The sequence below is a fragment of the Doryrhamphus excisus genome, chromosome 2 (genome assembly GCF_030265055.1).
Source record: "Doryrhamphus excisus isolate RoL2022-K1 chromosome 2, RoL_Dexc_1.0, whole genome shotgun sequence".
Lineage (NCBI taxonomy): Eukaryota > Metazoa > Chordata > Actinopteri > Syngnathiformes > Syngnathidae > Doryrhamphus > Doryrhamphus excisus.
The window spans coordinates 24,967,297-24,990,210 of record NC_080467.1 but is presented as its reverse complement, the minus strand read 5'-3'; the positions used below and the strand labels follow the sequence as shown (position 1 = coordinate 24,990,210).

At 40.3% G+C, this 22,914-nt stretch overlaps 1 protein-coding gene and 1 long non-coding RNA gene across 6 annotated transcripts in view; one reads left to right on the top strand and one right to left on the bottom strand.

The window, feature by feature from the left end:
* LOC131106653 (polycomb group RING finger protein 3) overlaps positions 1-15,938 on the top strand; it is a 35,539-nt gene extending 19,601 nt beyond the window's left edge. For 3 of the 4 annotated variants that reach the window (XM_058055948.1, XM_058055938.1, XM_058055928.1), the window contains 6 exons: positions 1,398-1,453; positions 1,546-1,653; positions 7,158-7,246; positions 11,826-11,963; positions 14,623-14,703; positions 14,897-15,938. In XM_058055948.1, coding sequence (XP_057911931.1) covers positions 1,398-1,453; positions 1,546-1,653; positions 7,158-7,246; positions 11,826-11,963; positions 14,623-14,703; positions 14,897-14,944 — 520 coding nt within the window. In that variant the 3' untranslated portion in view covers positions 14,945-15,938. Of the gene's footprint in view, positions 1-1,397; positions 1,454-1,545; positions 1,654-7,157; positions 7,247-11,825; positions 11,964-14,622; positions 14,861-14,896 lie in introns of those variants that run through there. The other variant, XM_058055959.1, reaches the window with a different exon arrangement.
* Positions 360-21,501, bottom strand: LOC131106666 (uncharacterized). Of its 2 annotated transcripts, none has more exons than XR_009120116.1 (3): positions 21,342-21,501; positions 18,843-18,914; positions 360-1,539 (listed from the first exon to the last, which is right to left on the bottom strand). It is a non-coding gene; the product is annotated as an uncharacterized LOC131106666 (long non-coding RNA). The 2 variants fall into 2 exon arrangements; XR_009120115.1 differs by lacking the exon at positions 360-1,539 and adding an exon at positions 13,260-14,796.
* Positions 21,502-22,914: the final 1,413 nt, after the last annotated feature.

Here is a 22,914-nt window from a genome sequence, read left to right as displayed (position 1 = left end):
TGGAGGAAAACAACAAGTGTCCCACATACAGGATTGTTAGGTCTGAGCCTGAGCAATTAAAAGAATAAAATGAGTGTAAAAATGACTATAGGGGTGCTATTTCATGTCAACGGGGCTCTTACAATGTTAAAACCCTGACTACGGCCTATTAGTCAAAAACTTGATGGATAAAGATTAAAATTGCAGAAGAATTTAGTTTCTGATGATATGCCTTTATTCGTCCCTCAGTGGGGAAATTGGCAAATTTTAATAGATATGCTGGAGCCTATCCCAGCTGACTTCGGGCGAGAGGCGGGGTACACCCTGGACTGGTGGCCAGCCAATCACAGGCCACATATAGACAAACAACCATTCACACTCACATGTCGACGGGGCTCTTATAATGTTAAAACCCTGACTACGGCCTATTATTAGTCAAAAACTTGATAAAGATAAAAACAGATATAAATTTCAGAAAAAAATCAGAGGAAAACAACATGTGTCCCTCACACAGGATTGTTAGGTCTGGACCTGAGCAATTAAAAGAAAAAAAGGAGTGTAAAAATAACTATAGGGGTGCTATTTCATGTCGAGGGGGCTCTTACAATGTTAAAACCCTGACTATAGCCTATTATTTCTCAAAATACATTTCAGAAAAAATTGGAGGAAAACAACATGTGTCCCACATACAGGATTGTTAGGTCTGAGCCTGAGCAATTAAAAGAATAAAAGGAGTGTAAAATAACTATAGGGGTGCTATTTCATGTCAACGGGGCTCTTACAATGTTAAAACCCTGACTACGGCCTATTATTGGTCATAAACTTAGATAAAGATAAAAACAGATGAAAATTGCTGAACATTTTTTCGTGTTTGTGTGTTTTATGTACCCGACCGCTGACCTAGACCGGGGGGCGGGGGGTTCAAAGTACGGCCCGGTGGCCATTTATACCTATGGACAACATATACATTCATACAACTCTGTAACTTTCCATGTGTAAAGTTATGGTGTAATCCTAATAACTATCAAATTACCAATAAGACTACTAAGATAGCTGCTTAGATGTTTTTTTCCATTCAGTTTTTCTTTCAATTGTCCAAGAGTTGTAGAACTTTGATGGGAAAAGCTAAAATTGGCTGCACTACCAAGGCTGGCCATTGGGGGGCACTGTTGCCCTGCTCTTGTTTGTACATCTGGCGACAACAAGAGGCAACACGTGTTTATTTTATTATTATCATAATACAACAAACTCTGCCATTGTCACACACGTGTCACCTTAACGAGGTGTTAATTTTTAATTATAAAGACATTTTAATTCAACCATAGCTACTTTGTGATCCTCAAAGAACACACAAGAAAGTATTTGGACACACAACAAGTGGTGCTAATGTGCTGACAGCCTTCTCCTCTGCTTCCCAGCCATGACAGAACAATGCAAGACATTGTGTACAAGTTGGTACCCGGACTTCAAGAGGGTACGTTTCATCTTCACATGGAGCATGTAACACGTATGAGTCCTCATAACGCCCTCATGCTTCGTCCTCCTCCATGTTTTTCCATGCTGCAGCGGAGATAAAGAAGCAGAGGGACTTCTATCAGAAACTGGGCATGGAGGTTCCTGGCGACATTAAAGGGGAGCTTTGCAACATGAAGACGCATCTAGACCAGCACAACGGTACGAGACACCAAAACACCCTCATCATGACCGTTTTACTTGAATTATAAATGACTATAGGGGTGTTATTTCATGTCGACAGGGTTCTTATAATGTTAAAACCCTGACTATGGCCTATTATTAGTCAAAGACAGGCTCTAATAGTGGTAAAAAGTCATAAAACGGGTTTTGCATGCACTAACTATGAAAATATTATTATTAAAATTAAAATATTAATATTTATTGAATTATTTAGCCTGAGCAATTAAAAGAATAAAAGGAGTGTAAAAGTGACTATAGGGCTGCTATTTCATGTCGACGGGACTCTTATAATGTTAAAACCCTGACTACGGCCCATTATTAGTCAAAGACATATTATAATGCAGTATTGATGAGACACGGCACGATCGAATTGAAAAAAAGGTCTCCTCCCATTCCATGTGGAAGTGGTACATTTTTGTCCTTCCCCACTCAGTTTGAAACACTGTCTTATGCTAAATTGGAGAGTCTAACAAGCTAGCTTGCAATGCTAGCGGTGGATGTCTGTTATGTCCATGTTATGTATGTGTGAAGGTGGCTTTGGGGTGTTATTTTAAGTCTGCAAGGCTCTAATAGTGGTAAAAAGTCATAAAACGGGTTTACATGCACTAACTATGAAAATATTATTATTGAAAATAAAATTAAAAATATTAATATTTATTGAATTATTTAGCCCGAGCAATAAAAAGAATAAAAGGAGTGTAAAAGTGACTATAGGGGTGCTATTTCATGTCGACAGGGCTCTTATAATGTTAAAACCCTGACTGTGACCTATTATTAGTCAAAAACTTGATAAAGATAAAAACAGATACAAATTTCAGAAAAATATGGAGGAAAACAACACGTATCCCACATACAGGATTGTTAGATCTGAACCTGAGCAATTAAAAGAAAAAAAGGGGTGTAAAAGTGACTATAGGGGTGCTATATCATGTCGACAGGGCTCTTACATTGTTAAAACCCTGACTGTGGCCTATTATTAGTCAAAAACTTGTTATATAAAGATACAAACAGATGAAAATTGGAGAAAAGTTTTTCATGTTTGTGTGTTTTGTGTACCCGACCGCTGACCTAGACCGGGGAGGGGGTTCAAAGTATGGCCCGGGGGCCACTTGTGGCATCATTGTCTGAGATAACATTTGTTTTGCTTTTTCCACACAATTGAAATGAATCTAAACAATATATTGACGTTAGTGGGTCAATCCAAATGGGTTATACCACTGTATGAAATGTCAAGGTAAGGAATGAAAAAACTGTGCTGATGTTGATGCAAGTGATGCAAAGACTGGGGATCCGGAAAAAAGCACTACCAGCACAGCAACACTTGAATGGAGATTATCCGTGAAGACTTTCCCTTCAGCCAATCGGGGGGGGGGCTCCTTGTGCTCAGGCAGCATCTTGTGAAAGCAGCTCCGAGTGAGGGCTGTCACGCTGGCGGGCGTAATCGCTCATTTAATCCCTGCCTCTGATTCTGATAATTAAGGCGCAAATAGAAGAAGGGCTCCTCTCTCGCCTCCCATTTGAAAGGATGTTTTGCTCACATGCTAACAGGACGTTCAAACACCAACAAAGCCACTGACTGCCAGATAGATATTTATTTTCAGTTTCTTTTTTTAAGCTGATATTCTTCTTCGGTGCGTAGCATAGTTTTATTCGTTATGTGTGTACAGTTTTTATGCCACATAAATCGTACACCCCGAGCTTAAATTTTTCCGCACAGCATCCTTATTGCGTTCACACACACACACACACACACACACACACACACACACACACACACACACACACACACACACACATTTGGGTTCAGCCCTGTTGGTTCTAACGGGAGAAGTGATGCTCCTCATTAGCTCCTATTTGAGGACAAAGCAAAGTTAACACTTGCACAGATCACACAACACGCTAACTGCAGGCGACAGCGGTCCCGGGCAGCGCAGCAGAACGGCATTGCACTTAATTAAAACAACCCCCCCTCCACCCCCACCCCCATCTACGAGAAACAGAAGTAGAAAGTTCCTCTGGGCATCCGCAAGAGCAGCTGATGGAAATAAAAATCAACGCTTCCAAGTATTTGCTCACATGGCGGCGATTCCCGATGCCACCGAATGGTGCTGTTGACGCCAGGAAATGAGAGGATAGTGGGAAAACGAGTCAAGCGGCATGTTCATTCATTCAATTTTTACCGCTTTTTGTGGGGGGTGCTGGAGCCTATCCCAGCTGTCTTCGAGCGAGAGGCGGGGTACACCCTGGACTGGTGGCCAGCCAATCACAGGGCACATATAGACAAACAACCATTCACACTCACATTCATACCTATGGACAATTTGGAGTGGCCAATTAACCTAGCATGTTTTTGGAATGTGGGAGGAAACCGGAGTACCCGGAGAAAACCCACGCATGCACGGGGAGAACAGGCAAAAAAAGTGGAATTGAACGCTGGTCTCCTAGCTGTGACTAATTCTGTTTCTGCTGGACACAGTCCAGGGTGTACCCCGCCTCTCGCACGAAGACAGCTGGGATAGGCTCCAGCACCCCTCGTGAGGATAAGCTGTAGAAAATGAATGAATAATCATTTACACTACACCACTGGTCAAAAGTCGTTCAAGTCCAATGAATAGCTTAAAAAATGCCAGAAAATAATGTGATTTTTCAGAATTATACACAAAATGGGTCAACAATTTGAAGCTGTTCTGCAGAAATGGTAGCGTCCATCTTGATTAATTAATTAATTTCATTATATAAAGGTCAGTGGACATGGATTGATGTGTTTGTTTACATGTACTCGCTTGTCTTCAGTGCCGCTCGGCTGTATGGACGCTAAGACTACCCGCTAGTAGGCAATACTAAAGCAATTGACCGATGACCGCTCGATGGCGCCACCTTAAACTCCCAGGCTCAGGTGGTGGCGTGAAGGTGATATGGCAACAACAAGACCCAGGTCCTCTTGATAAGCAATCACGTAGCTTGACTCTGGAGACGGTCTCCGTGGAGACTGCTCAGCAAACACACACACACACACACACACACACGGCGTAGGGCAATCCTCTCAGGGATCAGTGACAGTTTGCCCAAATGGAAAATGGCTTCTAGATTGGTAAATGCAATCCCATCTCCACACACACACACACACACACACACACACACACACACACACACACACACACACACACACACACACACACACACACACACACACACACACACACACACACACACAGCTATACCCAATACTTGCACTGAATGAAGAGCGAATAGAGTGAATTTCTTTGTTTTTTCGAGGAAAGCAATACCTTGGTGCATCGTGTCTTGTCGCAACACAGCAATTACGTGCGTGAGAAGCGCTGCTCGTAGCCAAACATTTAATACGAAAACACACAAAGACGTCTCACTTGTCAGCATCCGTGATATTGCCCATAAACTTATTTTTTTTATTATATACGCGTGTAAACAATACAGACAAAGCACCCTACAGTCTTAGAATGTTGTTGTCATGTGAGCAAACACTGCGTTTATACACTTAAAGGGGGACAAGAATGGAACGCGGGATCGACAGGCGAATTGGTGCGCCGTCTGCGGTGATGCGGACTCTACATCAGTCCGTTGTGGTCAAGTGAGAGCTAAGCCGAAAGGCAAAGCTCTCAATTTACCGCTCGATTTACAGACGTTCCTACCCTCACATATGGTCACCGAAATGAGGTTCCACACCGCAGGGTGGCTGGGGTCCTCCCTTTAGAGATAAGGTGAGAAGCACTGAGAGACTCGGAGTAGAACCGCTACTTCTCTGCTTTGAGAGGAGCCAGATGAGGTTGGCTTCGGCGTCTGGTTAGGATTTCAGGGCACGGGGAAGACCCAGGGCACGTTGTAGGGACTAGGTCTCCCAACTGGTATGGGAACGCTTCGGGATACGCCGGGTGGAGCTGAACAAAGTGGCTGGGGGGAGGAAAACAACTTTATTTGTAGAGCACTTTTCCTGCAAGGACATGCACCACAAAGTACTTTACAGAATTAAAAACAATTACCCCAATTAAAAAGAAAAGCCCCTCCCTCCCACCCTCCATACTAGACACGCACACACAATCACACACAGTAGGGAGACATGGCACGGCATTGAGGATCAAGGAAACGGCATCTTTGGGGCCGTCCACACTGGGGGTCCATCGGGGGACCAGCACCCGGGCCCCCCCGACTCCGAAAGACCCCCATATCAAAGGGAGGAACCCCCAGCCGGCCGGGTCGAAGGGACCCAAGGACGGCACCCCCATCAGCAGACCCGACACAACCCCCAGTGTGGAGTACCCCCCCCCCCCCCCCCCCCCATGAGGAAACACTGGAATTAAAAGCTAAAGACTAAAAGCATAAAATAGGACTAAAAAGATAAAAACGTAAGAAGAGTTTAAAATATTAGTGAAAAGCCAAATTAAAAAAGTGTGTTTTTAATGGGGCGGCACGGCGGGCGAGTGGTTAGCGCGCAGACCTCACAGCTAGGAGACCAGGGTTCAATTCCACCCTCGGCCATCTCTGTGTGGAGTTTACATGTTCTCTCCGGGTTTTCTCCGGGTACTCCGGTTTCCTCCCACATTCCAAAAACATGCTAGGTTAATTAGCGACTCCAAATTGTCCATAGGTATGAATGTGAGTGTGAATGGTTGTTTGTCTATATGTGCCCTGTGATTGGCTGGCCACCAGTCCAGGGTGTACCCCGCTTCTCGCCCAAAGACCCTCGTGAGGAAAAGCGGTAGAAAATGAATGAATGAATGTTTTTAATGGGTGAAAAAGAATGCTCAGTGTATTTGTAGTACGGTTCTCCGTGGGTCGATCACAACTTTTATCTTGGGGACCAAAGGCAGTATTTTCTGCTCTAAAATCTGCTCTAACTTCTTTAATATTTGTGATAGAGCAGGAAATAAGTTGTCAAATGAAGTGATGCTAGTATTCTATAGATTGCTAGTACGACATGTTATGAATGTTACTACATTGTCACAACATGAATATAATACCATAAAACATTGTTTTGGAGGGATTTTAATAGTGGAGGGGTTTGTAGTCCCATATCTGTGTTTTTTAATGAGTCTATTTTTATCTGTTTTTATATCTTTAAAACACACAGAAAAGAGAAAAACGTGTGTTGATGTGTCAGGATTGGGGACGATGGGCAGATTTCCTGTGTTTTATTTTCTTGTCAAAGCTCATTAAAATGTTTTTTTTTTCCCTAGAAAGGTTGTGATGGTAACCGGGGATGCTGATTAGAGGGTAGCTTGTACCAGACAGACAGCCGCCCGTATAAAGGATGCCTCTGACGTCTTCAGACATGTAATTGCTTTTCAACCGGACGTCTCTGCAGGGGCTGATGTCGTGCTTAAGCATCTGTTACCCAAAAAAAAATAATAAAAATGGCCCAGCGTTCCAATAAAGTGTTTTCAAAAGCAAGATCTGAGAAGTCTCACTGCGCTAGCTCTTGTTTCTGACAAATATTTGTGCATCAACAGGGGACGCCAAGTCAGAAGACACGGCCAATAAGGAAGCGGGAGAGGAGAAACCAGAGGAGGACAACGACTATCACCGTAGCGACGAGCAGGTATGCATTTTTAGCTTCATTAAAGAAATGTTAAAAAATTCAATGGTTTCTTCAGATGTCCCACAATAGTGTAAAGCAGGGGTCTCAAACTCAATTTACTTGGGGGCCACTGGAGCTATGGTCTGGGTGAGACTGGGCCACATCAGATTCCCCCCCCCCCCAAAAAACGCATTTATTAAAAACAGAAAAATATCCAAACTTTTTCAGTGCTTTGGTTCCGATTTTCTACAATAAAAGCTCTGATAAAACATTCCACTGTTCTCAAATATCTTCATTTTTATTTTTCTGCACAAAATAAGATGAAAAATAAATAAACAAATCAAGAATAAAGAAAATCAATCAATCAGTAATAAATAAATAAATATAATAATAATAATAAAATGGCAAATAATAAAAACTTAAGAAACCACATATAGTTGGTGGGTAGACAAATGATTTTTTTCAGATTAAAATGAACAAAGCATTATTAGAGCCCTGTAGACATGACAAAACACGACTATAGTCACATTTATACTCTTTATTTACAACATATTGCGCAACTGCAGGGTCTTGAGACACATGCTAACTCGCAAACTAGAGAGCTAGCGACCTAAACGGTAGCCCTCAAGTTATTTCCTTTAAACTTAAAAAAAGCCAAAAACTTACCACTTCCACACGGATAGGGAGGATAACTATTAACAGTTATTTAACCTTTAACATGAACATTAATCAAACGTAATCATTTTTTCTGGGTACATGATACCATACAGCATCCATATCAAACTTGCACGGGCCGCACTAACATTAAACTTTCATATCAAGGCGGGGGCCTCAAACTAGTGTCCTGTGGGCCACATTTGGCCCGCGGGCCGCGTGTTTGAGACTTAAAACTAAAATGAATGCAATCTAATGCAATTCTTTTAGAATAACGTTGTAATATTATGCAGCAAAAATATCTTTTTGGTAGCATATGTATATTCATTCATTCATTTTCTGCCACTTATTCTCACTAGGGTTGCTGGAGCTTATCCCAGCTGACTTTGGGCGAAAGCCAATGGCAGGGCTCGTATAGTCAACCATTCATACTTCATTCATTCATTCATTTTCTACCGTTTATCCTCACGAGGGTCATAGTTGACGCATAAACAATTCTTTATGACCTTCTTAATATACTTTTGAACATTATTAGAGCCCTCTAGACATGATATAACACCCCTATAGACACCTTTACATTCATTTTGTCCAATATAGTAGACATAATAAGACATATATAAGACTTGTGTGTGTGTGTGTGGGGGGTTGGCAGGGTTTGACTTCAGGTCACATGTGGGTTATGGCTGCAACAGCCAAGTCTGGTGCTTGTGTGTCCATAACATTACTGACACCTAGCGACCCGTGTAGAATACTACATATCACAATATCTTCGAATGAGTCTTCTGAATACCCAGCTGTCTTCAGGCGAGAGGCGGGGTACATCCTGGACTGGTGGCCAGCCAATCACAGGGCACATATAGACAAACAACCATTCACACTCACATTCATACCTATGGACAATTTGGAGTCGCCAATTAACCTAGCATGTTTTTGGAATGTGGGAGGAAACCGGAGTACCCGGAGAAAACCCACGCATGCACGAGGGTGGGATTGAACTCGGGTCTCCTAGCTGTGAGGTCTGCTTAGCACTAGACCGCCGTGCCGCCCCATTCATACTTATTTTCCAATTAAAACATGCATATTTTTGGAATTAATGTGGTGTCTGAATACCTGGAATAAACCCACACTGAACATGCAAACTCCATACAGAGATGCCCAAATGGAGATCTTCCAGTTCTCCCAGTTGTGCGGCTATTTTGGGAACCTTTCCAAGGGAAAGACAATAACATGCACACTGCAACTGTGAAATAGGATGAACAAGTCTGTGTAAAGAAGCACAAAGATCAACTTGGGTCTCCCTAATGGTTCGCTCCTCCGCTGCTTCGCCTGACAAGGGCGGAGATGGCGCCCTTTGGGTGCTCGGCAGCGGCGGAGAATGCATCGGGAATTGGTTATGTGGGCTCGCCTGTCTGCGCTGAATGCAGAGGTGTCAGATGTCACAGAGCCGGGAGGATGAGAAAAATGAGAGGAACGTACAAACGAGTTTTTTACATTTTACATTTCAGTGTACTAATTCTTGGCTTATATAGTTTTTATATTGCTGTTGAATGGGGGGCGGGGGGGGCAAGTCCACCTTGAACAGAGGTGGGATTTCTCCTGTGTGTAAGGGTGGGGGTATGGAGTATGGAGTTTAACATGTGATATGTCTCATATGGATATGGATATACTTTTGAACATTATTAGAGCCCTCTAGACATAATATAACACCCCTATAGACACTTTACATTCGTTTTGTTCAATATAGTACACATAATAAGACTTCTCCATCGCTGCCCCCACCCTCTGGAAGTCTTTGCCCCATTCACTCCGGGCTTGCCCCGACCTTCCCACCTTCCAAAAACAACTCAAAACCCATGTGTTTAAATCAGTTTTTAATGTCTAACTTTTTATACCTGACCACTGCACCCCGCCCCGTCCCGCTTTTAGCCTTTTTTTAGCGCTGAATGAATGATTGGATATTGTATTTTAATGCATCGTTTACTCTGTTTTTACACAACCCTATTTTAATTTTTTTCTCTACTGTAAAGCGTCTTTGTGTACTCTGAAAAGCGCTATACAAATAAAATGTACTATTATTATTATTATTATAAATAAGACTTGTATGTGTGTGTGTGGGGGGTGGGGGGGGTGGCAGGGTTTGAAGTCAGGTCACATGTGGGTTATGGCTGCAACAGCCAAGTCCGGTGCCTGTGTGTCCATAACATTACTTGACACCTAGCAACCAGTACATATCACAATATCTTTGAATGACTCTTCTGAATGCCTTATATTTTGTATTTTATTTGAAATTGCTTAATTTAGACAAAAAAATCTGTACAATTTTCTTAAAATGCATATTTTAAAATGAATTATAAGCCATATTCAACCACGAAAGAGAAAGATTTATTTTGTAGAGCACTGATTCCCAAAGTGTGGGCTGCGGCTCCCTGGTGGGCCGTGGTGGTACTGCAGGTGGGCCATGAGCGGTCATTAAAATTATTAATCATTTTTGCAAATATTATTTTAAAAATTATTTTTATTGTAAAATATTTATTGCACGATTTTAAAATATTCTAGGCTTGTTATAATATTTATTATATAAATATTATATATATAATATATTTATAGGCCCAAGTAATAACCTTGCTGGGGGGGTCATTAACGGAGGAGCATGTAGTATGTAGTGGCGGGAAAAATGGAGCCCAGTTGAAGAAAAAAATACAAAAATTATAATAATAAGTGAAGTGCTCGGAGAACACAGTATTTGGCCTATGTACTGTTTATAGGATAAAGGTGGGCCGTGGACATATTGTATATTTTCAAGTGGGCCCTGAGTGGGTACAGTTTGGGAACCCCGAATGTAGATTGAAGCTGGGAAATTTGAAGCACCAAGTACCGTATTTCCCATTCAACACCAGTTTTATGGTATCACCGCATGAAAGAGCAGCTCTGTCGCTATCTTCCCTGGCGGAATATTATATATTATATATATACCAATATAATATTGGTGTTGGTGCTGTTACGGCAGAACAGTGTAAAAAAAAAAGGTGGAAAAATACCATCTTTTCCTTAGCCTGTGAAGGGGGCTCAGTTAAGCAGACAGCGTGTGAAGTCTTATCACGCCGTCTCATATTTCCTTGTGAGGAATAAGGTCATGTTTTAATCAACTCCTGTGGGGGTGGAGGTTAGGAAAGCTCTTGTAAATGTGATGAATTATTTTGGGCTTGAAGTCTCGACTCCTTTGGAGAAAAACAAAATGTTAAAAAAAATGTACTTTGGTGCTAAATTATTTACTGACCTTTCAACGAGTGTGTGTGATTTTTTTGGGATCCTTCACTGAAATTCACCACTGAAATACCCAGGCGGGGGTGTCTAATATGTGGCTCGGGGGCCATTTTCGGTTGATATTTGATATCAAGCAGAAATGGCTTCCATTACAGCAAATAGATGTTAGTATTTGTTTGATATCTTGGGATTTCACAACTTTTTTTCCCCCAAAATCACAACTACTTCAACTTGCTGATATAGTTCATCTTCAAACAGCTAAAATAATGCATAAGGCTAAAAATAAGCAATTAGCTAAAAATGTCATCCAATACTTCTCTACAAGAGAGGAGAAATATGATCTCAGGGAAGAAGTACATTTGAAACACTTCTATGCTAGGACTACGTTATGCTAGCCATAGCATTTCAGTATGTGGAATCAAACTATGGAATGGATTGAGTAAGGAAATCAAACAATGCACAACGATGAGCCAATTCAAGAAACAATACAAGCAGTTGATGTTTGCTAAATACAAGGATGAAGAGTCTTGAACCAGTCATGATTTTGGTCCTTAAAAAAAATGAGCTGCAGGCTTCAATAGGGTCCAAGGCCACACCTTGAACACCCTTGATAATGAGACAACTACTAAGGTACACTAAATTGTTGGTCCCAGTTTTAACCACCATGTTTGCGTGTTCACAGGTCAGCATCTGCTTGGAGTGTAACAGCAGCAAACTTCGAGGCCTAAAACGTAAATGGATCCGCTGCTCAGCACAAGCCACCGTCCTCCACCTCAAGAAGTTCATCGCCAAAAAGCTCAACTTGACGTCCTTTAACGAGGTAAATTCAGCAACGCGTCGGAGCCTCAATGCCAACAAGTCGACATTCATCCCAAAATCGACCACTTCTTCCACCAAAATATTCAGCTCATTGAAATTCATTCAATTCCTTTTGCGGAATTCCACACTTGTACTACACCATCCATCCATTTTCTATACCGCTTATCCTCACGAGGGTCGCGGGCATGCTGGAGCCTATCCCAGCTGTCTTCTACACCCCGGACTGGTGGCCAGCCAATCACAGGGCACATATAGACAAACAACCATTCACACTCACATTCATATCTATAAATAAAGAAAATAAACTACAAATAGGGCGGCACGGCGTTCGAGTGGTTAGCGCGCAGACCTCACAGCTAGGAGGTTCCAGGGTTCCAGGAACCAGGGTTCAATTCCACCCTCGGCCATCTCTGTGTGGAGTTTCCATGTTCTCCCCGTGCATGCGTGGGTTTTCTCCGGGTACTCCTGTTTCCTCCCACATTCCAAAAACATGCTAGGTTAATTAGCGACTCCAAATTGTCCATAGGTATGAATGTGAGTGTGAATGGTTGTTTGTCTATATGTGCCCTGTGATTGGCTGGCCACCAGTCCAGGGTGTACCCCGCCTCTGGCCCGAAGACAGCTGGGATAGGCTCCAGCACCCATGCGACCCTTGTGAGGAAAAAGCGGTAGAAAATAAATGAATGAATGAATGAACTACAAATAAATATAATTTCTTTACATTTCTTAACCCATTTTAAACCCACTGGTCTTCACTGGTGTCACAGGTATGCTGGAGCCTCCTCCCAGTTGCCTTTGAGCAAGGGTACTGGTGGCCATGAATGTTAAATCACATCAGCATAGCTGATAACATGACTTGCATTGCTATTGTGGCCGGCTGTAGAAAATAACCCCAAACCTGATATATATCCATGATATATATACCAAGCGCCCGCAAGGTATGCTGGGTAGTCCGTGGTACTCTTTTGACCAACATTTTGCTTGTCGCATTTTTGCTAGGAGGAGTTAACACACTCCTTACATTCAATTAACAATATTGTTGTTGCAATTGAACTACCCAGCATGCCTTGCGAGCGCTGGGAAATAACAGTTTTCAGTTACGTGTTATGTTTACCGCTCAGTTGTTGAATTACGTCACATGTTGACTTGCTGTGATTGGCGTCGCTTTTATTTTGTTGCACCGTGAGCAAGCATGTCGCTTCTGCTTGATGCTACATGTATACAGGTGTATACGGTGGGAAGTGTGCATTACAGCACGCTCGCCCGTGTAGGTAACACCCCCCCCCCCCCCCCGGGTACTTAGTGCACTACGTGCTCAAAAGCACGCAAGTACGCACTTTGAGACACAGCCATCAATTACGAGCTGTGTCCATTTCCTGTTTCGTCCATGCGGCGACTTCATCAGTACGACCTGGTGAAGATTATACAAAGACTTCCACGTGTCTTTGGAAAAGTAGAAATACTGTACTTTCATGAGACTTGACGGCTTTTTGGTGAGGATAACGAGCTTCGCCTCAAAAGCCGAGCGACTTCCTGCTCAGCTTCAGGAAGATCAAGACCACTTCTCTCATGTCTTCTCCTCTTAGAAGTCTCACAAGGCTTTCTTCTTGACTTTTTGGGGGGTTTTGTGGCTTCTTTTGCTCAAGACAAACCGCATTGGAGTGACCTCTACAGCCAACAGGGGGCGCTGTGGCGGCGCAGCTTGAGCATCTTTTTTTATTCGCAGAAAATGTCCTTACTTTTTTTCTTTAAATATTGTGACTTTATTCTCTTAAAATTACAGCTGTTTTTCTCATTTAATTTTTTTTTGTTTCAAATGTCCTTAATTTCTTCTGCGAATAACTACTTTCTTTAAATATTGTGACTTTATTCTCTTAAAATTACAGCTGTTTTTCCCCATTTAAATTTTTCTTGTTTAGATATGGGTCTAGTATGGAGGGTGGGAAGGAGGGGCTTTCTTTTTTCTTCATTGTTTTCCTTTTTAATTGTGGTAATTGTTTTAATTCTGGAAAGCACTTTGTGTTGCATCTCCTTGCAGGAAAAGTGCTATACAAATAAAGTTGATTTGATTTGATTTGATATGAGTCATAATATGAGGAAAAATGTAATTTCAGTAGCATGGAGTTGAAATATTGACATTATATGTCATTATATAATGAAAACAAACAACAAAGTTTTTTTGAGGGAAAATTAGGTTGCTGAAAAAAATGACAATGTTTGGGGAATTAAATCAAAATATTACTGGAATAAAGAAAATGTACAAAAAGAAAGTTGAAATTGCTGGAAAATTTGGAGAATGGCAGTAAAAAATGCTATATATTTACTAAAATGAAGTCAAAATATTATGGGAATAATATTATGAAAATAATATTATGTGACTTTATTCTCTTAAAATTACAGCTGTTTTTCCCCATTTAAATTTTTCTTGTTTAGATATATTTTTGGACAGAAAATGTCCTTTATTTCTTCTGCGAATAAAGTTTTTCTTTAAATATTGTGACTTTATTCTCTTAAAATTACAGCTGTTTTTCCCATTTAAATTTTTCTTGTTTGAGCCAAGCCCCCGCCATGTTGGAATGAACAACAGCGTCCTTGTCATTAGCTTTTATTTAAGTTTTCGTATTTAATGATTTGATTTTTTTCCCCTCCCTTTCTCACAGTTGGACATTTTATGCAACGAGGAAATCCTGGGCAAGGACCACACTTTAAAATTTGTGGTAGTGACAAGATGGAGATTTAAGGTATGATTCTGTATTTGAACGTTGACTCGAACAGGATGTGAGGTGCATGCCAGAGCTGCAGGTGGCGCTGTAACCCTTCACCCTTTAAAATTCCTGGAAAAAGACAGAAAAACTACAATAGTGATCCAGTTGTGGCGATACATGAGCGCCCCCACGTCTACCACCAATACCACTTCTTGTCTTTCTTTTCCAGAAATCGCCCCTCCTGCTCCATTACAGACCCAAGATGGATCTGCTGTAGCGAAAACGGACACTTTTTATTTTTTATTTTTATGTTGTTCCTTCCCCCCCCCATCCCCCCCCCCCCCCCCCCCCCCCCCGGCGTCCGCAGACTGTGCTGACTCATCTTTTTAACAAACGTATGCAAAGACGATCAACCAACAGCGAGCAAACGCCACAACAGACGACACTCACACAAGCCAGCAGCTCGGGATGGTCAAAAAGGAAGGGGAGGGGCTTACGCCTCCCGCGCAGGTACTGCAACACTGGCGGCTTTTTTTTTGTCTTGTTTGTTTTAGGAACAAAAAATGTTTTTTTGTAAATGTTGATTTTTTTGCGCTACATCCGAGATATGTGAAGAGGAAAAGAACAAAAAAAAAAAACTAGAAATGGAGATAAAGCATATATTTATACTTTTGTACAGTTTAAGAGACTAAAGACACTACTGGTGCTCTGTTTACATGCAAACGAGATGTCGGGAATCACATGACCATCTTTTGGCCAATGGAAACGGAGAATGGTTTTATATGAAATGTTTTTTTTCTTCTTTCTCGGGAGCACGGAAAGTTTATGGCAAAGATTTTTTATAACAGGCGTCCATCCTAAGCTGGTTATCAAGTAAAATGTCTCTGAATGTGTCCCCCCCCCCCGTTCTTTTTTTTGTCGTCTCTTTGCTATTGATGATTGTCAATTGTGAATAGGCTGAATTGTGTAGTAATTTATGTTCTATATAGCGATATTGTACATAGAATGTGCGCCTAGAGAGTGTGAGAGACTTGAGACTGTTAATTTGAGCGCATCCAGAAGTGCTATCGGTATCTTATCAGTATCATTTGTTCTTTTCTTTTTCCACTTGAAACCAAAACCATGTGGGAAAAAAAACAACTTAATTTACTTCTATTAAGTCAATCAAACGTCTGGCGTGTAGGTAAACAACAAAAGTAAAGCCGCAAAGTACACTAAATTATATAATAAGATTACGCAATACCATCACAGCCCCCCCGCCCCCCTCCAAACTATTTCCGGGTTAACCCAGAGGTGTCCAAAGTGCGGCACGGAGTATATTTGCTGTTTTTTATCGTCCCGCAGAGCATTCCAAAAATATATCTAAACAAAAATAATTTAAATGGGGAAAAACAGCTGGAATTTTAAGAGAATAAAGTCACAATATTTAAAGAAAAAAGTAAAAAAAATTATTGCAAATGCAAATACCTTTTTTATTCGCAGAAAATATCCTTATTTTCTTCTGCGAATAAAGTTTTTCTTTAAATATTGTGACTTTATTCTCTTAAAATTACAGCGGTTTTTCCCATTTAAATTTTTCTTGTTTCAAATGTCCTTAATTTCTTCTCCGAATAACTTTTTTCTTTAAATATTTTGACTTTATTCTCTTAAAATTACAGCTGTTTTACCCCATTTAAATTTTTCTCGTTTATTTTTTAAGTCATTATATTATGAAAACAAACAACAAAGTTTTTGTAATTTGAGGGAAAATTAGGTTGCTGAAAAAAATTACAATGTTTGGGGAATTAAATCAAAATATTACGGGAATAAAGAAAATGTACAAAAAGAAAGTTGACAGTAAAGAGAATGGCAGTAAAAAAAAATGGAAAGAATTGGGAATAAAGTCAGGATTCCGAGAAGAAAGTTGAAAATTTTGGAAAATTAAAACAACAACAAAAAGGGGGGGGGGGCTGTAATTTTCAGAGAATAACGTCAAAATATTAAAGCTTAAAAAGTTGATTTTGATGAAAAAATTTGAAATTTTCTGAATCAAGTTTTTATAGAAAGAACAAAAAAATTTCATTTTTGGTACAGAAAAGTTATAATCTGATGGGAATAAAGTCATAATTACGAGAAGAAAAATGTGAAAATAAAAATAAGAAAACAACAGAAAAAAACAGTAGTTTTTGGAGAATAAAGTCAAAATATTAAAGTGAAAAAAGTTGATTTTGATGGGGAAAATAATGTGAAATTTTATGAATAAAGTAGTAAAAAGTCATGTAAATTTAGTGGCAAAGATAGGATATATTAAATAACATATATATTTTTTTTAAAGAATGAAAACCCCCCACAAAATCTGTCTTTTTTGGAGCATTAGATTATAAAATGTTATAAAAGGAAAACTTATAATATTATGGGAATAAAGTCAAAATATGATTGGAATAAAGACATAATATAATGAGAGGAGTATTTACTAAAACAATTTAAGATACAAATTAAAAAATCTTGAAAAAAACAGCGAAAATGCGGAAAATTAATTAAAATCAGATACCAATTATTGTATTTATTAAAATTTTTTATGCTGATACTGGGCGATAATTATCGGACATCCCTAATATCAAAACATTCGTCATTTCTATTATAGTCTAAAATACAAATTCGTAAAAAGTATTTCTTTTTGTGTGTTGGTGTCGAATGGAAAAACAAAAGAACGAATGATCGAGACATTAATTAACATCAGAGTCTATACTTTTCTTTATTTGTGGAGAAATAAGTTCTATCAGTCCCGTGGCCACGCCGATATGTTTGGTACGTTCCGACAAAAGCTTCTAAACTTAACCCGTCCCTCCTCGCCTCGTCTGGCCAACGTCTGGCCAACGTCTAGAGTTACGACATGAGCAACAATTCCAAAAGTAGACACGCAGGAAACGTGTTTGAGGAACGTGCGGCGCGTTTGGTTTCATGCAGAGTGGTCATCCCTCCATCCTGATGATGTCTGTTGCCATCTTCTTTTTTTAAATCATTTTGATGATTTGATCTTACAGCGAATAAAACCCATAAAATCGAAGTCAATATTTGGTATATATTGATGATGCTGTTTTGTGGTTGAATATGGCCTATTATTATTTTCCAGCATAAAAATGGCTAAATCAACTAAAACATGAATGCATAAGATGCATTCAGAGATGTTGTGATGACATGTAGTATTCTTTCCTGGTCCTTTGGTGTCCTTTGATAATACTACATTGATGCGACAATAGCCACCGCAGGAAGTACTGTACAGAAACCGAAAGTTAAAAAAATATAACAACAACAAGGAACTCTCCCAAATCTAACATGTGAGTCTATATTGTGTCTTATTTGCACTTATTAAATCTACTACACTGGGTAATAGGAGTGTAAAGGTGACTATAGGGGTGCTATTTCACGTCTAGAGGGCTCTAATAATGTTAAGAACCCTATTCAGATGGTTGTGAACAGGGTTGCTTTGCTAAATATAAAAATACTCAAGGTACTTTGAGGAACTTTACTCGGCACCTTCGAGTCTGGAACTGATGAACCGGGGATTACCGTCAATAAAGTTGCTAAATAACAATAACAAAAATACTCATATTACATATTATTACTCATATTAGACAATAATATAGACTATATTCTGTGTAGGAACTCCTTGCTGTACGGTCCTGAATGTTCCATATCGACTTTAAACCAACTTTTTTTGTTTGTTTGAGGTGACAATAGGGGTGCTATTTCATGTCTAGAGGGCTCTAATAATAAGAACCGTATTCAGATGGTTGTGAACAGGGTTGCTTTGTTAATATAAAAATATTCAATGTACTTTGCGGGACCTCACTCGGCACCTTTGCGTCTGGAACCGATGAACCGGGGATTACTGTCAATAAAGTTGCTAAATAACAATAACAAAAATACTCATATTGCATATTATTACTCATATTAGACTATATTTTGTGTCGGAACTCTTTGCTGTACGGTCCTGAATGTTCCATACCGACTTTAAATCGACTTTTTTTTTATTTTAGTCAAGCACAAACTTTTGAGTGGTTTAGCGCCCCCACCAGGATGTCCTCTGCATGAAACCAAGCCGTCCTTTCATATTTCTTCGTTAAATAAATGACTCCTGGTCATTTGGTGCTTCGGCTGGTACGTTCCTATTGTGGAGGAATTGATGTCGTTACCTCATGGAAGTCCACTGCTGTCGTCTTCAGGCTTCCTGATAAGCGTAGAATTTTCAGTCGGGAACATGTGACCTGTGAACCAGGAAGTCCTATTAAATCCGTCATCATAGAGCTGATCCCCTCCACATGGGCCTTTTGTCTCTACACCAAAGGAGTACATATTCATATAAATGTATTTTTTCAGAAAAAAAGTCGTAATATTGTGAGAATAAAGTGAGTGAAAAACTTACAAAAACTCCCAAAACAAATTAATTTTTGTGTTTTTTTTTATGTCACAAACAAGAGCTGCCTGCAACAAATAAATAGATGAACAAGTGGACTCCTGGAAACGTGATGCGTTTGTGGGAGTTTGTGAAAATCACACCTTTAGTCTCGTAATGCGTCCAAACTAATCATTTTTATTCTCGTTAGTTTACGACTTTTTTTCTTGTGCGCCCTACGACCCTCCAGGTCTAGATTTAGTCCAGACCCTGAAGCTGTAAACATCCTCCAAGGTGCTCTGATACCATCAAAAAAAATATTTTGTCTTAATATTACACATATTTCATTTGTACTGTTGGCCGCTGTTCATTTTTCGTTTTCATTGGTTTGGGACCATCATTTCAAATGATGCCAATATTTTATTTTTATTTTTTCAAAACAATCTGCAGCTGTTACCATAGCAACTGTAACTATTCACGGGGAAACGGTAAATGCAGTAAAACGTGCTACTTGAGATAAGACCTTGAAGAGAAGCTACGTTCACAGTTCCAAACAACCGACCTCGAGGTCCGGAAACTCCGGACGCGTTTTTATTTTTATTTTTTGCGTCCTCCTCGAAGCAATGGTGTTCATGTCTGCAAAATTGGTGCTTTCAATGGTGCTAAAAAAAAAAAAAAAACACCCCCCCGCCCGCACGTTCTCCAGTCTCTCTTTAACGCACAGCCATGCATAGGTGCAAAGGCAGGCCCCAGTCGTCTACATTAGGGATCCCGCAGGGAATGTTGTTGCAGTTGAAATCATCATGCCTCATTTTTCCTGAAAATTGTGACCTAAATACAGTGGAACCTCTGACGTTGATCCATATTTTTAGAATCTGGAAAAAAATCTGTTCCAGAGTCAGTTGTTGCCATTTTACACAAAAAGTTGCTGCTTTATTGACTCACTGCTGCCTCCAGTGGAAGACATGAGTATTACAAGACACTGGCGCTGTCTTAATGTTTATTGTTCACGGTTTCCCGAAGGACTGCAATCTTATTTGTCGTTCTATTCATGACGTTTTTGCATAATTTGTTATGACATATTTACAAATAGTGATTTACTAAGTTATACTATAATTAACTTATTAATGTTTTCATGAGGGAAAACAAATTCGTAGCCTATTCAAAAAAAATCTACGCATGTGATTGGTCGGATGGTAGTACAATATTTCCTGTGTGTACACACAGCTCGTTCAGCTCAACTTCACAGACACTTCGATTTCAGATCAACATTTGCAATAAAAAAGGACTGTTGGAACCCATTACTAAGCAACACTGCAATATTATGTCATATTATTCATGACGTATCTGTGTAATTCGTTATGACACATAACAAATAGTGATTAACTCAGTTATACTATAACTAACTTATTAATAATATTTTCATGAGGGAACACAAATGTATTTGTGGCTGGCTCGCCACAAAGAAATCACTGTAGAACATAAGTAAAACATAAAAACAATCAAATCGTTTTTGCTAACGAGTACTTATGGATACATCGGCTCGCTCCTTGGTAGCCTATTCAAAAAAAATCTAAGCATGTGATTGGTTGGATGGTAGTACAATATTTCCTGTTCGTTCAGCCCAACTTCACAGATACTTACGATTTCAGATTAACATTTGCAATAAAAAGGGGCTGCTGGAACCCATTACTGAGTAACACTGCAATCTTATTTGTCATTCTATTCATGACGCTTTTGCATAATTGGTTATGACACATTTACAAATAGTGATCAACTAAGTTATACTATAACTTATTAATATTTTCATGAGGGAACACAAATGTATTTGTGGCTGGCTCGCCAAAATCACTGTACAACAGCAATACATAAGCAAAAAAAAAACCAATCAAATCGTTTTTGCTAACGAGTACTTATGGATACATCGGCTTGCTCTAAGCAATTTGATTGGTCGGATGGTAGTACAATATTTCCTGTTCGTTCAGCCCAACTTCACAGATACTTACGATTTCAGATCAACATTTGCAATAAAAAGGGGCTGTTGGAACCCATTACTAAGTAACACTGTCTTTAATTGCCATCATTCTTTCGTGATTAAGGACGCCAACGAGGTTGCTGGGGGGAAAAACACCGCCCCTAGTGTCCTGGCAGAGAATCGCACCCCCGTCGAGGTTCCACTGTATCAGAACTAACTGAACCCAGCGGTAATGCTGGGCTGTTTTTAGGCATCAACCCTGAAAAGTGGCCATTTTGGGTCTCGTTGGAAGCAAAAAGGTTTCCTGGCAACGTGAAACGGTACCTCCAGTCCTCCAGCGAGGTGTTTTCTTTGTGTTCCAATGCTTTGTCTCAAGCTCTCCTCTAGAACTTGTTGGGCCGGCATCCCAACAGATCCATAATGTCCATCGAGCAGCAAAGCAAAATGAGACTACCATGGTGCTTGTGACCTTTGAGCTGCAGTCACCAGCTCCACTGTGGGCGTTCTCCAACTTTTATTTATTGACTTCTTATTTTTGTCCGCTAAGCCCCTCCCAGAAAAGTTTTTTTTTTTCTTTGCCAGTGGATGTTTACCTCATGTCACCTCGACATGGAACAACGATAAAACATTTGTGTGTTCTTTTTCAGGTCACAGTCTGGAAATGGTTGTATTTGCCAGGAAAAAAAAAAGTGCAATATAGCGTTGAACACAGAACTTCATGTATGTTTCCAGTCAGGTCCTCAGGTCACTAAATGCCTTCTGGTCCTCCGAGCGATCAGGAACTCTCAGCGTTCACTCTTATACCCGAAACACATGACTGGATTTATTTGTCTTTGCTCTCATTCTTCTGTTTTTTGTTATTTTTTTGTTGTTGTTGTTCTGACTGTGTGACATTTAGTACGAATTTCAGGTGAAACGGGCACTTGTTAAGGTGTCTGTTTGCTTTTTTCTCCCTTCCTTCTTGTCTACTTTTGTATTATTTATTGCAGATGTGTTAGAAAATGTCAGATTCCATTGCCGCATTTCTAAGGAGGGGGCGTGAGGGTCTGGAATTTCTTACTTACAAAAACTACAGGAGCTTTTGTCTAAACCTAACTGTGTATTTAATCAATAAATGCCTTTTAAAAGTACCTTTACTGCTTTGTGGATTTGTACAATCTCTAGTCGGATGTTTGACACACCCGGTATTAATACGGCATATACAGGCTTATTATAAGACCACGTTATTATCACAATGTATAATCTAACAAATGTTCTCTTGTGTTGTTATAGTTCTGTGACTTACCCCCCCCCCCCCCCCCCCCCCCCTGCGCCTTCATCACATCACACTGACAGCGCTTTATAATGTTTTGATTTGTCTCGTGTGGCTAAATAAGGTGAGTATGATGCCGTATATTTGCATATTGTTAAATTAATATTATTGTTATTATTGTTTTTCTACAGAAAAGAGTCCTCATTCATAAATTCGGGTTGTCGATCGATTAAAATATTTGATCGTGATTAATTGTATTTTGTCCAGTTAACTCAATTAATCACATTTAATCAAGTTTTTAATCTATAATATGTACGGGAAATATCTTTGTGGTAAACAATTCGATGTGCAACTACAATGATAATTAAAACTGCAAGCGGTGATGAGCGGGCTCGAGCACCCCGACGCGGTCGGGGGTACGCGCGGGTCGGGGGTATGCGCGGGTCGGGGGCGCGCGCGTGTCCGGACGGGCGCGCGGACGCGCCGTACGAAAAACCGCGGCGATGGGATAAGCGGTAAGGGAGTTACGGCACTTGCAATTTTCTGCCAGGAGGGGGCGACGCCGGCGGCGAGGCTGGTGCGCGGTCACGTCCCGTCCGACGCCCCGAACCGCCATAAAAAAATTTGCGACGATCGGACCGTGCG